Source organism: Carassius carassius, chromosome 20 (assembly GCF_963082965.1).
Source record: "Carassius carassius chromosome 20, fCarCar2.1, whole genome shotgun sequence".
NCBI classification, from domain to species: domain Eukaryota; kingdom Metazoa; phylum Chordata; class Actinopteri; order Cypriniformes; family Cyprinidae; genus Carassius; species Carassius carassius.
The window spans coordinates 31,088,150-31,101,186 of NC_081774.1; the positions used below are offsets into that span (position 1 = coordinate 31,088,150).

At 46.1% G+C, this 13,037-nt stretch overlaps 1 protein-coding gene and 1 long non-coding RNA gene across 2 annotated transcripts in view; one reads left to right on the top strand and one right to left on the bottom strand.

The window, feature by feature from the left end:
- Window positions 1–312: 312 nt before the first annotated feature.
- Window positions 313–13,037, bottom strand: part of LOC132096871 (uncharacterized) — a 207,753-nt gene continuing 195,028 nt past the window's right edge. Inside the window, exon 2 of the long non-coding RNA XR_009422625.1 lies at window positions 313–551. This is a non-coding gene — a long non-coding RNA (uncharacterized LOC132096871). The remainder of the gene's footprint in view (window positions 552–13,037) is intronic.
- On the top strand, window positions 5,101–12,356 carry tubb2 (tubulin, beta 2A class IIa). Its single transcript, XM_059502520.1, has 4 exons — window positions 5,101–5,248; window positions 5,561–5,669; window positions 6,363–6,473; window positions 11,019–12,356. Exons 1-4 carry the CDS (start codon window positions 5,192–5,194, stop codon window positions 12,089–12,091), a joined length of 1,350 nt encoding a protein of 449 aa, XP_059358503.1. The 5' UTR covers window positions 5,101–5,191; the 3' UTR covers window positions 12,092–12,356.

Genomic DNA, 13,037 nt, shown 5'->3' on the forward strand with positions numbered 1-13,037 from the left:
CGTTTTTAACATTGTCTCAGAAGAATCACACGAGCTTATGGAAGTATTACTTCAGCCCTACAAACCTTTTTCAGCATTCATGAAATGTTTCTAGAGCACCAAATCGGCATAATACAATGATTTCCAACTGGAGTAAATGGCTGCAGACTATTCAGCTTAACTATTTATTTTTTTTGCCAATTTAAAAGAACCGTTGTTTATTAAAAAAAAAAATTCATATATATATATATATATATATATATATATATTTCTCTCAATTGTCCAGTGCTCGGTGGGAGAGGACTGTGCAGCACTGAGGGCAGAGAGCAGTCATGTGAGAAAACAGCCAAATGATACCAAAAACCAACTATTCAAAATCAAGCAGTTATTTTTTATTTGAGGTGGTAGTGAGACAGAAAATCTTTCTAAACTGTTCGAGCAAACAGGGAAAACATGCCATTTAAATAAAAGCACTGGAAAAGATCTCCAGGAAGTATTATGCAAATTCCCATGAACATGTCCCTGACCTCAACATTGACCATTGCCAAATTGGTCTGCGCCACTTCCCTGACCTGCGCCACTTCCCTGTCCAGCACCCTGACCCGCGCCTCTTCCCTGACCCGCGCCGCTTCCCTGACCCGCGCCCTGTCCCACGCCGCTTCCCTGACCCTGTCCCGCGCCCTGGCCATAGCCACTTCTGCTTGCCACTCCCGCGCCGCTTCCCTGACCCAGGCCCTGTCCCGCGCCGCTACCCTGACCAGCGCCCTGTCCAGCGCCGCTTCCCTGACCAGCGCCGCTCCCCTGACCAGCGCCGCTCCCCTGACCCTGACCCGCGTTGCTTCCCTGACCCGCGCCCTGTCCCGCGCCGCTACCCTGACCAGCACCCTGTCCCGCGCCGCTACCCTGACCCGCGCCGCTTCCCTGACCTTGTCCCGCGCCCTGTCCCACGCCACTTCCCTGACCCTGTCCAGCGCCCTGTCCCGCGCCGCTTCCCTGACCCTGTCCCGCGCCCTGTCCCGCGCCGCTTCCCTGACCCTGTCCCGCGCCCTGTCCCGCGCCGCTTCCCTGACCCTGTCCCGCGCCCTGTCCCCCGCCGCTTCCCTGACCCGCGCCCTGGCCATAGCCACTTCCGCTTCCCTGACCAGCGCCGCTTCCCTGACCCGCGCCCCTTCCCTGACCCTGTCCAGCACCCTGTCCCGCGCCGCTTCCCTGACCCTGTCCCGCGCCCTGTCCCGCACCTCTTCCCAGACCCTGTCCTGCGCCCTGTCCCGCTCCGCTTCCCTGACCCTGTCCCTCGCCGCTTCCCTGACCAGCGCCCTGTCCCGTGCCGCTTCCCTGACCCTGTCCCGCACCCTGACCATAGCCGTTTCCCTGACCCTGTCCAGCGCCCTGACCATAGCCGCTTCCCTGTCCCGCGCCCTGACCATAGCCGCTTCCCTGTCCCGCGCCCTGGCCATAGCCGCTTCCCTGACCCTGTCCCGCGCCCTGGCCATAGCCACTTCCCTGACCCTGTCCCGCGCCGCTTCCCTGACCCTGTCCCGCGCCCTGTCCCGCGCCGCTTCCCTGACCCTGTCCCGCGCCCTGGCCATAGCCGCTTCCCTGACCCTGTCCCGCACCCTGGCCATAGCCACTTCCCTGACCCTGTCCCGCGCCCTGGCCATAGCCACTTCCATAATCTCTTCCCTGTCCATAGCCGCTTCCCTGACCCTCTCCCGCGCCCTGGCCATAGCCGCTTCCATAACCGCTTCCCTGGCCAAAGCCGCTTCCCTGACCCTGTCCCGCGCCCTGGCCATAGCCGCTTCCCTGGCCCTGTCCAGCGCCGCTTCCTTGGCCATAGCCGCTTCCCTGGCCCTGTCCCGCGCCCTGGCCATAGCCGCTTCCATGGCCCTGTCCAGCGCCGCTTCCTTGGCCATAGCCGCTTCCCCTGGCCCTGTCCCGTGCCGCTTCCTTGGACATAGCCACTTCCCTGGCCCTGTCCCGCGCCCTGTCCATAGCCGCTTCCCTGACCCTGTCCCGCACCCTGGCCATAGCCACTTCCCTGACCCTGTCCCGCGCCCTGGCCATAGCCACTTTCATAATCTCTTCCCTGTCCATAGCCGCTTCCCTGACCCTCTCCCGCGCCCTGGCCATAGCCGCTTCCATAACCGCTTCCCTGGCCAAAGCCGCTTCCCTGACCCTGTCCCGCGCCCTGGCCATAGCCGCTTCCCTGGCCCTGTCCAGCGCCGCTTCCCTGGCCCTGTCCCGCGCCCTGGCCATAGCCGCTTCCATGGCCCTGTCCAGCGCCGCTTCCTTGGCCATAGCCGCTTCCCCTGGCCCTGTCCCGTGCCGCTTCCTTGGACATAGCCGCTTCCCTGACCCTGTCCCGCGCCCTGTCCATAGCGCTTCCCTGACCCTGTCCCGCGCCCTGTCCATAGCCGCTTCCCTGACCCTGTCCCGCGCCCTGTCCATAGCCGCTTCCCTGGCCCTGTCCAGCACCGCTTCCTTGGCCATAGCCGCTTCCCCTGGCCCTGTCCCGTGCCGCTTCCTTGGACATAGCCACTTCCCTGGCCCTGTCCCGCGCCCTGGCCATAGCCGCTTCCCTGGCCCTGTCCCGCGCCCTGGCCATAGCCGCTTCCCTGGCCCTGTCCCGTGCCCTGGCCATAGCCGCTTCCCTGACCCTGGCCATAGCCGCTTCCCTGGCCCGCGCCATCGCCGCTTCCCTGGCCCTGTCCCGTGCCCTGGCCATAGCCGCTTCCCTGGCCCTGGCCATAGCCGCTTCCCTGGCCCTGGCCCGTGCCCTGGTCATAGCCGCTTCCCTTGCCCTGGCCATAGCCACTTCCATAACCGCTTCCCTGGCCATAGCCGCTTCCCTGGCCCTGTCCCGCGCCCGGTCCATAGCCGCTTCCATAGCCGCTTCCCTGACCCTGGTCAGCGCCGCTTCCCTGGCAACTTGCCTTACCTCTTCCCTGACCACGTGGTTCACTGCATGCAAAGCCACCGGTGGTTGGGCAACATTTCTGTGTGGCAGGACACTGGTCATCATTGAAACAGCTTTTAGCACACAGTGGAATCATCTCCGGTATGGGACATTGACCCGGCTTCACTGCATAAACACAGATAGTCAGCTTTAGTTTGTGCATATACACCAGCGATCCTCAAATCTGGACTTTGAGATTCCTGCAGAATTTAGCTCCAACCCTAATCAAACACACCCGAGCGTGCTAATCAACTTCTTTGGGAGCATTAGAAAAGCACAGGCAGGCGACTTTGATCAGGGATGGTGCTAACTTCTGCAGCGCATTGGACCTCCAGAGCAAGATTTGAGGAACCCTGATATGTAGTATGCCACTTTGTTAAACAACAAGACATTCAAAGCGTGAATAGCAAGTTTTACCTACAGAATGAATTATATTTCAATTTAGTGGTTCTCAATTCCAGTCCTGGGGGACTCCTTGCTCTGCACATTTTGCATGTCTCCCTTATTTAACACACCAGATTGAGATAATCAAATTGTTGGTCCAGTTCATGGACCTCTCTCCTGACAAGCTGATGATCACAAACTGGTGTGTTAAATAAGGAGGACATGCAAAGTATGCAGAGTAGGGGGTCCCCAGGACTGGAATTGAGAACCACTGTACAAAGTATTATTCCCCTTTATTTTGTAAAGCCATCCTGTCCTTAAAACCATCCTAAGGGATGAATTCAAACCGACTTTAGAGAACAACAAAAGGCAAAGTCTCTGCTTAGAACTTAAATTGAATCCAGTGCGTTACTAGTGTGGTTTTTTTTTTGCCTTCACATCCATTATAAACTGAAACTCACTGAAAACAGGCAGCACGCAAATAGGCCCACATTCAAATCGACAGCATTTGTGCCCTCCAGGGCAATCTTCATCAGAGGAACATCCTCGATGGGATGGCACGACCGTCAGCCTCGCCGGACAGAAACCATCCACTAGAGAATTCAAGAGGATTATTAGGGGAGGCCAGGGAGTGCGGTTTCAGTATTCGTAAATCTGGGGTTTCGCATTGGGTCTCAAACCGACATACAAAGTTTATAGCCTACATTTGTCTGCTTCAAATCAAAAGCGTTCTAAAACAAACAATTCATTCATAAGCTATGTTAACCACTTTCAAAGATTGAGCGTTACTTATTTGCATTTCCTCCAGTTGTGTAATGAAATCAACAGATCTTTTCACCTGTGGTTCATCTTTGAATAGCGTGAGTTATGCTCAAGTATCTGAACAGGCATAAAAAAACAGCAATCAACGAGAAATACAGTCGAGCTGTCATCCTCCCAGCCTGTGATCGCTACTGGAAAATGCACTGAATTGGTGCGTCAGGAGAAGCAGACAGCAAAGCATACAAAACTAAAACGAATATGTGTTGCTGCAATAGCAACCTCTGTAAAATGGGATTTTAAAGATTCAAGGAGAGCAGGTCAATTCCAACTCTGATCAAACTCACCTGCTTGTAGCTTTCTAGTAATCTGAAATGCCTTGATTAGCTTGTTCAAGTGTGTGTTTGATTGGGGTTGGACCTGCTGAAAGCTGCATTCTATAAATTGGGGACCCGTGGTGTGTGTATATACTATATATATATATACTATATAGAGATTGTGTGTGTGTATTTTATTACCTCAATCTAGGTAATAAAAACATAACGATTAATTAAGAAAGGTCTTTATACGCATCTGAAAACATATAATATATATCATAGGCTTATCTATAAATAGATCGTTCTAAATATTACACATTGCACCTTTCAAACACTTCTTGAAAGCTACAGTTATAAAAGTTATGAAATTACATTTTTCATGTTCATTTCATTTCTTCATTAACAGAAATAAACAGAACGCCTCACAATAGAATCTCGCTGCCCTCTGCAGGAAAGATGTGAGAGCAAATAAATTCATTTATTTGTTTTAATTATATTAAATAGAAACAACACTAGTATAACAACTAACTTATACATCAGATAAATCAACATTTTGAGGCAGATGTGTGTGTTTTCTGGCGTTTTAACGTAAACGCTGAGTCAGTGTCTGTGATGGAAGAACACGCGATGCTGCAGCACGCCGTCCACTGCGTCAAACACGCGACTCGTGATTGGCTGCTAGAGAGAGAGAGAGAGAGAGAGAGAGAGAGAGAGGGAGGAGACCAGACCAGACCAGACCAGAGCCGCATCAGCTGCAGACACACGCCGCATCTGCATCCTTACACACAGCTGCACAATGAGGGAAATCGTACATATTCAGGCCGGACAGTGCGGTAACCAGATCGGTGCCAAGGTAAGATTACATGCATCACAAAACGTGTAGTAGATTCGATATGAATGCAATATCTTCCATTTTTATGGTAAAATATAAAATTCAAAGTGTTTTATGAATCACTTTGCTATAAATTGCGAGAAAATCCTTGAAGTGCTTGTGTTTTATGTGGCATCTTCTGGTCTGAATGGGTGTGGTGAACGTCTGCAGTGGCTTTGTGCAGGACTCAGTAGTCCTTCAAATGGGAAAACTGCTGCATCATTGAGTACGGAATATGAATTGATATGATGTAGCTATTCAGCATTCAGTTGTGAAACGTTTTTTGCATTTCAGTTTTGGGAGGTGATCAGTGATGAACACGGGATCGACCCCACTGGCAGTTATCAAGGTGACAGTGAACTGCAGCTGGAGAGGATTAATGTTTATTACAATGAGGCATCTGGTAAGCAATTGTGCATTAAACAGTGATGCTACTGTATATGTCAGTCTGTATTTTGTCAGAGATATACTGTATCCATTTATTAGGTCATGGTTTTGCCAGCTCTGCTCTCCTGACTATAGACCGCAGCTGGCAGTTATTGATTATTACAGAAGCCTGGTCCATCTGACCACCGCCTTAAAGGCTGCATTATAGATTTTCAATTTTATCTGGTGTAGGTTTCACCCGACTTAATTACTGCTCATCTTTTTGTTCTCAGTTTGCTTAAAAGATGACAAATTTGACTTGTATTTCTGGACATCAATCTGTCATAAGCCTATGTGAATGCATTAACATTGTGGGATATAAGCACAATCATTCAAAAATACGCAAATGTGCTTTTATGGTTGTAGAGAAAACCATTTATGTGTAGCTGCTGTTGTCTTTAAAAGGGTGGGGCAGGGCAGGGAAGATGGATGATGTTGCACTTATTTAAAGAGGGTCAGTATCTACTTTAAAGACATCATACCAAAGTAGAAAGGAAATACATTATGCATACACTAATTTGTAATTAGTTATATGCATTACATGCACCAACTGTAAAAAAAAAAAAAAAAATTATATGGATTTTCAAATTCATGAAACTGAATCTGTTTTTTTTTAGGATGGGATGTTTCAACCTTTGAATGTTTACACCAAACCTATTTTGTTTCACAGGAGGCAAATATGTCCCTCGTGCCATCCTGGTGGACCTGGAACCTGGCACCATGGACTCGGTCCGCTCTGGCCCATTTGGGCAAATCTTCAGGCCGGATAATTTTGTGTTTGGTATGTTTATTACACATTATTAATCCAGTACAAATACAAGAGGCTGAAGACTTTAAACTATAAATCGCCTTCCTTTGTCTATAAAATAATAAACTGGGCCTAAAGATGCTGAAAGAGAGTGATGAAAAAGCACCGTAAAAAGCAGCCAATAAAATTCCTGTGCAATATTCCATATCTTCTAAATCTTTAGAACAGCAGAAGTTGAAAAACAGGGGGCTTGTTATTCACTGAAAATCCTACACTGCTGTTGCTCGAAACCCTCAGTCATGCTTGCATTCAATCCCAATATTGGACATGCGTAAGCAAAAAAAGAAAAAGGGATCTTGTCCACATCAGCAAAGCAGCATGATTAAGTGAAAGAGTTTCAAAGACTTAAGGCTCAGATATACTTAAGCGAGATTTAAAAAGAAATGGATGTATCGCTTTTTAACTAAATCTGGTCAAAACAATATTTGTTTCTCGGCTTGAAACAACTTCTGGCACAAATCCGCTAATACTGTATAGTTTGTCAATCTCTATTCAAGTCTTGTGATCTCTAGTAATGAGCTGATGAGTTGAATCAGGTATAGGAGATGAAAAGACATCCAAATCATGCATTGAGGAGGGTACCACAGGACAGCTTTAAAAAGCACTGATCTAATCACCTCTCCCAACAGCTTAAGTGGCATTGGATTATTCAAACAGTAAAATGCTGTTCAAGTATTTCACATTTTGTTTACCACCTAATCAAAGAGAGAAACCTTTACTCTTGGTATATTGCTGAATTTACTCAAGATGGAGTGTACAGTACACCTATTTCTTAACAACCTCTGGTTTATCATTTAAACCAGTTCATCGCATACCCCAACTCATCTTTGATGCGTAGGGTTGCCACCCGTCCCTTAAAATACGGAATCGTCCCGTATTTGAGAATAAAATAGCGCTTCCCGTTTTGAATCAATTTGATAGAGTTTGTCCCGTATTTTCCGAGTTGTCTTCAATGCAGCATCCCTTACAAATCATCCCACCGGCATTCTGTGAAGACTCGTCCTATTCTGCCCCTGACTGGGTAATACTCGTTGCCATGGTTGGATTGATTGGTTTGTTTCAGGTTCAAGGCCAATCAGAGTCAGAGGAGGGCGGGTCAATTTGTCGGCGAGTGTTCTCTGTTGCTCACAGTGGCTTGTCAGATGTGCGACAGCATCAATCATCTCCTGAGGCAGATAGTGTTATGACAGTGTTTGTTTATCACCTCAATAATTTTCTGATTGATTACATTAGATTTCATAGGTTGCCTGTTTGTTAAGAAATAATGTTAAAAATGTTAATGAATCTTGTTATGGTATGATTTGTTGGTAACACTTTACAATAAGGTTCATTTATTAAACATTAATGTATTAACTAACATGAATTAATAATGATTAAGTAATACATTTGTTAAAGTATTAATTCATCTTTGTTAATTTTAGCTAATAGAAAATAAAGCTGTTCATTATTTGTTCATGTTATTTCAGTGCATTAACTAATATTAACAAGATTTTAATAAAGTATTATTAAATGTGGAAATTAACATGTACACATGAACAATTGCTGTATAAGTACAGTTCATTATTAGTTAATGTTAATTAATGAAGTTAACTAATTAACCTTATTTTAAAGTGTTATCGATTTGTTTATTATAGTTTAAGATCTACAGTCAGACACATAAGCATTATTTTACTAAGAGATAAGAGATATATAAAATATAAAAATATAGTGCCTATGTGAAGCATTCTTCAATAGGCTACTGTAGAATTAACAATAGACTATATAAAATAAACTTACCAATAATAATTAAAAAAAATGTATTTTAAAAGAATTTAGAAATTTTGTAGATTGCTTATTTATTATGTGGTTTCACTGTTTAGATGGTGTTACTGTCTGCAAACAATGACAAATATTTTATCCAAAATCTATGTTCACGCCACCTTATACATTTACTTCAGTTCATTAGCAATTTCTCATCCTACTCTTCTCTAGGTTACAGCAGCGGAGTTAACGCAGGTGTGCCACACGGTTATAAGTTATAGCTGAGAAAACCTGTTTAAGGTTGTGATTTACCACCACTGGCATGTCATCGGACCTGTGGTCATTGTGACCCCGAGAGGTGCCCCCCCCAGGCGTCCCTTATTTTTCTATATTGAAGGTGGCAACCCTATTGATGCGTGCTCAAACTTAGTGCAACTTTACAAGCCAAATTTGAATGAGAATGTAGTGACCTACATTTCCATCTATTCCTCACACAGCCAGAACACATCGTCCAGGCTACTTTTATGGTGCTGTTTTTGTCATAGCTCAGCAGCCCACGCCCATCCCCATAATGAATTCAGCTAACCCAGGTTTTCTGGAAGCACAACAACAGTACACATTTTGGATGACACCCTTTTCTGACCCTTAATTTTTTGTCTTGAAGTCTCAGCAAACAAATTCATTAGTGGAATCAGGTGTGTTTGATCAGGAAACGTTAGTTTTGGTGTGCCTCAAGGAACAGAGTTGGGAAATACTAAAGTTGGTCGAACACGTCACGCCACATCTTTAAAATTCGGACACATTGTTTTCTGAGCATACGCACATCGGTGGTGCCATTCGTGTCTGTCCGTGGCACTTTGCATCGATTCAAAACAATGTGAAGATGTGGCATGACAGCACTTCTTATCCAGTGTGCAAACAGCTTTATCCCTGCTCCTGAAGGGCTACTGTCTTGCAGACTTCAATTCCAACCTGATCCAACACAACTGCTTGCAATTGTCAAGCAACCCTTAACACCTTGTTAGCTGGTACATGTATGTTTGGTTGAGGTTGGAGCTAAAATGTGCAAGACGGTAACTAAAAGAAGCGATGTTGGAGACCCATGCTATAGAACAGTGGTTCTCAAATCTGAGAGTGGTTCTCAAATCAAAACGTTTTTTAATGCCTCTCTTATCTGACACACACACTTGAGTTTTTGTAGTCTTTACTAATGAGCTGATGAATTTGATTAGGGAGACATCTAAAATGTGCAGAGTTGGGGGTTCTCCAATACCAGGGTCAAGAACCAGTGCTCTAGAACTGCAGTTCTTAATCCTGGGCCTTGTGAACCCCCTGCACTGCACATTTTGTGTGTTTCTCTTATCACTTCAGAGGTTTGTTCTGTTCCATTCGACCATAAGTGCCCTGCAAAGTGGACATCACAGGATATTCTGCAATGATTCCAGTTCAAAAGGAGCATGCATGTTCCATTCAAAGGGAATTAAAGTTGTGCGAGACCTGATAACTATGCAAATTTCTTGATTATGGTTAAATAACCCTTCACACTTCTGAATTAAGTTTCGGCTGTGTGTGAAGACACTGCAGGTCTGTGTTCTTAAGTGAAGTGAACTTCAGCCAACTAAGAACTGTTGCTCTAGAACACCGGTTTTCAACTCCAGTCAATGAGCCCCCTCCGCTCTGCATATTTTATTTGTTTCTCTTATCACTTCATACATTTGTTCTATTTGACCACAAGTACCCTGCAAAGTGGATATCACCAGATATTCACCATGATTCCAGTTTGAAGCGAGCGTGTTTCCATTCAAAGGGCATTAATGTGTGCAAGTCGAAAATTTAAATCGTCTTTATTTACAAAGGCATATTATGTCACACTTCTTGTGCAGATGTTGCGCAGCGCAAATCTATGAATTTTCCGAGGTGAGGTAAATGGATTTCCCCTGCTCTGTTATCTGAGCTGGTTATCTGAATCAGGTGTGTAAGATGAGAGAAACATGCAAAATATGCAGAATTGGGGGAGTGAGGACTAGAGTTGAAAACCGCTGCTCTATAATATTTTGTGTTCCATCATAGGTCCGTCAGACATGGCAACAGGCATGGGCAAACTCAGTTCTAGAGGGCTGGTGTCCCTGCAGAGTTTAGCTCCAACCCTAATCAAACAAAACTGAACAAGATAATCAAGGTCTTGCTAGGTATACATGAAACCTCCAGGCAAGTGTGTTGAGGCCAGTTGGAATTAAAGTCTGCAGGACCCTAGACCTCCAGGATCAAGTTTGGTGATCCCTGCTTCAGAACTACATACCCGGTTTCTGGAGGTACACAAAAAGTACACATTTTGAATGTCCCCCTTAACTAACCCATTAATTTGAAGTCTTGAAGTTTCAACTAAAAAGTTGATTTTAGTGGAATCAGTTTTGATTAACTAGTTTGATTTGGAAAAGTTTGAAAATGTGTAGTTTCAATGTGCCTCCAGGAACAGGGTTGGGAAACACTAAACCAGGGATATCCAACCCTGCTCCTGAAGAGCTACCGTCCTGCAGACTTCAGTTCCAAACTTGCTCCAACACACCTGCCTGTTATTATCAAGTAACTCTGAACACCTTGATTAGCTGGTACAGGTGTGTTTGGTTGGGGTTGGAACTGAAATCTGCAGGAAGGTAATATTCCTGGAGCAGGGTTGGATAGCCTTGAATGAAACTAATCCCCCTCCTCCAACCAGCCGGAGTTGCTAATTTTAATCAAACTCTGTGTTTAACCTTGGTCACGTGGGCTTTCTTTCAGGTCAAAGTGGAGCTGGGAACAATTGGGCCAAAGGTCACTACACAGAGGGAGCAGAGCTAGTAGACTCAGTTCTGGATGTGGTGCGCAAGGAGTCTGAGAATTGTGACTGCCTACAGGGCTTCCAGCTCACGCACTCCCTGGGTGGAGGCACTGGTTCTGGGATGGGCACCCTCCTCATCAGCAAGATCCGTGAAGAGTACCCTGACCGTATCATGAACACTTTCAGCGTCATGCCTTCCCCCAAAGTGTCGGACACAGTGGTGGAGCCCTACAATGCTACGCTTTCTGTGCACCAACTGGTGGAGAACACCGATGAGACCTTCTGCATTGACAACGAAGCACTCTACGACATTTGCTTCCGCACGCTAAAACTTACCACGCCTACTTATGGCGACCTGAACCACCTTGTGTCAGCAACAATGAGCGGAGTCACCACCTGTCTGCGATTCCCAGGTCAACTTAATGCCGACCTCCGCAAGCTGGCAGTCAACATGGTGCCCTTCCCTCGCCTCCATTTCTTCATGCCTGGATTTGCACCCCTGACAAGTCGTGGTAGCCAGCAGTACCGTGCTCTTTCAGTGCCAGAGCTAACGCAGCAGATGTTTGACGCTAAGAACATGATGGCAGCCTGTGACCCGCGTCACGGTCGCTACCTCACCGTGGCAGCCATCTTCCGTGGCCGCATGTCCATGAAGGAGGTGGACGAGCAGATGCTGAGCATCCAGAACAAGAACAGCAGCTATTTTGTTGAATGGATCCCAAATAATGTCAAGACGGCAGTCTGCGACATACCGCCACGTGGGCTCAAAATGTCTGCCACATTCATAGGCAACAGCACAGCCATTCAAGAGCTGTTCCGCAGGATTTCAGAGCAGTTCACCGCCATGTTCAGACGCAAGGCTTTCCTGCACTGGTACACCGGCGAGGGAATGGATGAGATGGAGTTCACAGAGGCAGAAAGCAATATGAATGACCTGGTCTCTGAGTACCAGCAGTACCAAGATGCCACTGCTGACGAAATAGGCGAGTATGAGGAGGACGATATTGAAGACGAGGAGGACGCTCTCCATTGAGATAGCCGATAGCCAAGATGTAGTTTTCAAAACCATTGCTTTTAGCTGATCTGAAAATTTCCATAGCAATGCAAACAGTGCCGCTACGCCATAATTCAAAAGGGGCTACCGTGTTAATTGATGTTCTGGAAAGATACAAGTTAACAGTCATTCTGCGAACAGTGATCAATAAATCTTGGGGGACAAAGGGTACATTAAGACATGTGTTGTAATATATGCTTTAAACTGCAGTTGCCGAATAAAATAAAGTGGTCACAAATATAAATTAGTCTCCTGTTAAAATGGTTTGATTCCTTTTTACATTTACATTCATTCATTAAACTCCATCACAAAAAAATACACAAAAAATCTGACGTTTAGCCAGATGATTATAAGTAAACCTACACTGATAGGTTGTTTCCCTAAAGCGGGGTTCTCAACTCTGGCCCTAGAGGTCAACTTTCTTGCAGAGTGTAGCTCCAACCCTAAACAAATACACCTGAACAAGGACTAACCAAGTTCTTCAGGATTTCTAGAAGGTTAGTAGCAGGTGAGCTTGATCAAGGTAACAGCTAAACTCAGCAGTAAAATGGACCTCAAGGGCCTAAAATGTAAACACTGTCACAACATTACTGTTTGAGGATCCTGACCAGCCCAACTCACCAATGGCCTAAGTTTGGGGGTGGATATACCCATAAGTCAACCAATGGCAAAAGGAGGGAGGTTATTGGGAAACCTTTCTTAAAACATGCAAACAAGCAACCAGGGTTGTCAGGTCAGTGTAGGGTGACCATATGAGCCATTTTTCCAGGACGTGCCCTTGCCAGGATTTCTATACATCCAAAGTACATCCAAATAACATGCAGGTATGTTACATAATCAACCAATCGTGGCGTGTTTGTTCGTTCATTCAACTTGAATCGTCGCTGTGCACCAATCATTGTATGACACCGAAGTACCAAGAGAG

What these genes read in the sequence shown, in the direction of transcription:
- tubb2 (XM_059502520.1), top strand. Translation starts at nt 5,192, where the DNA reads ATGAGGGAAATCGTACATATTCAGGCCGGACAGTGCGGTAACCAGATC. An exon ending in TTATTACAATGAGGCATCTG is followed by an intron (nt 5,670 to 6,362) that starts GTAAGCAATTGT and finishes TTTGTTTCACAG; the next exon opens with GAGGCAAATATGTCCCTCGT. An exon ending in GCCGGATAATTTTGTGTTTG is followed by an intron (nt 6,474 to 11,018) that starts GTATGTTTATTA and finishes GCTTTCTTTCAG; the next exon opens with GTCAAAGTGGAGCTGGGAAC.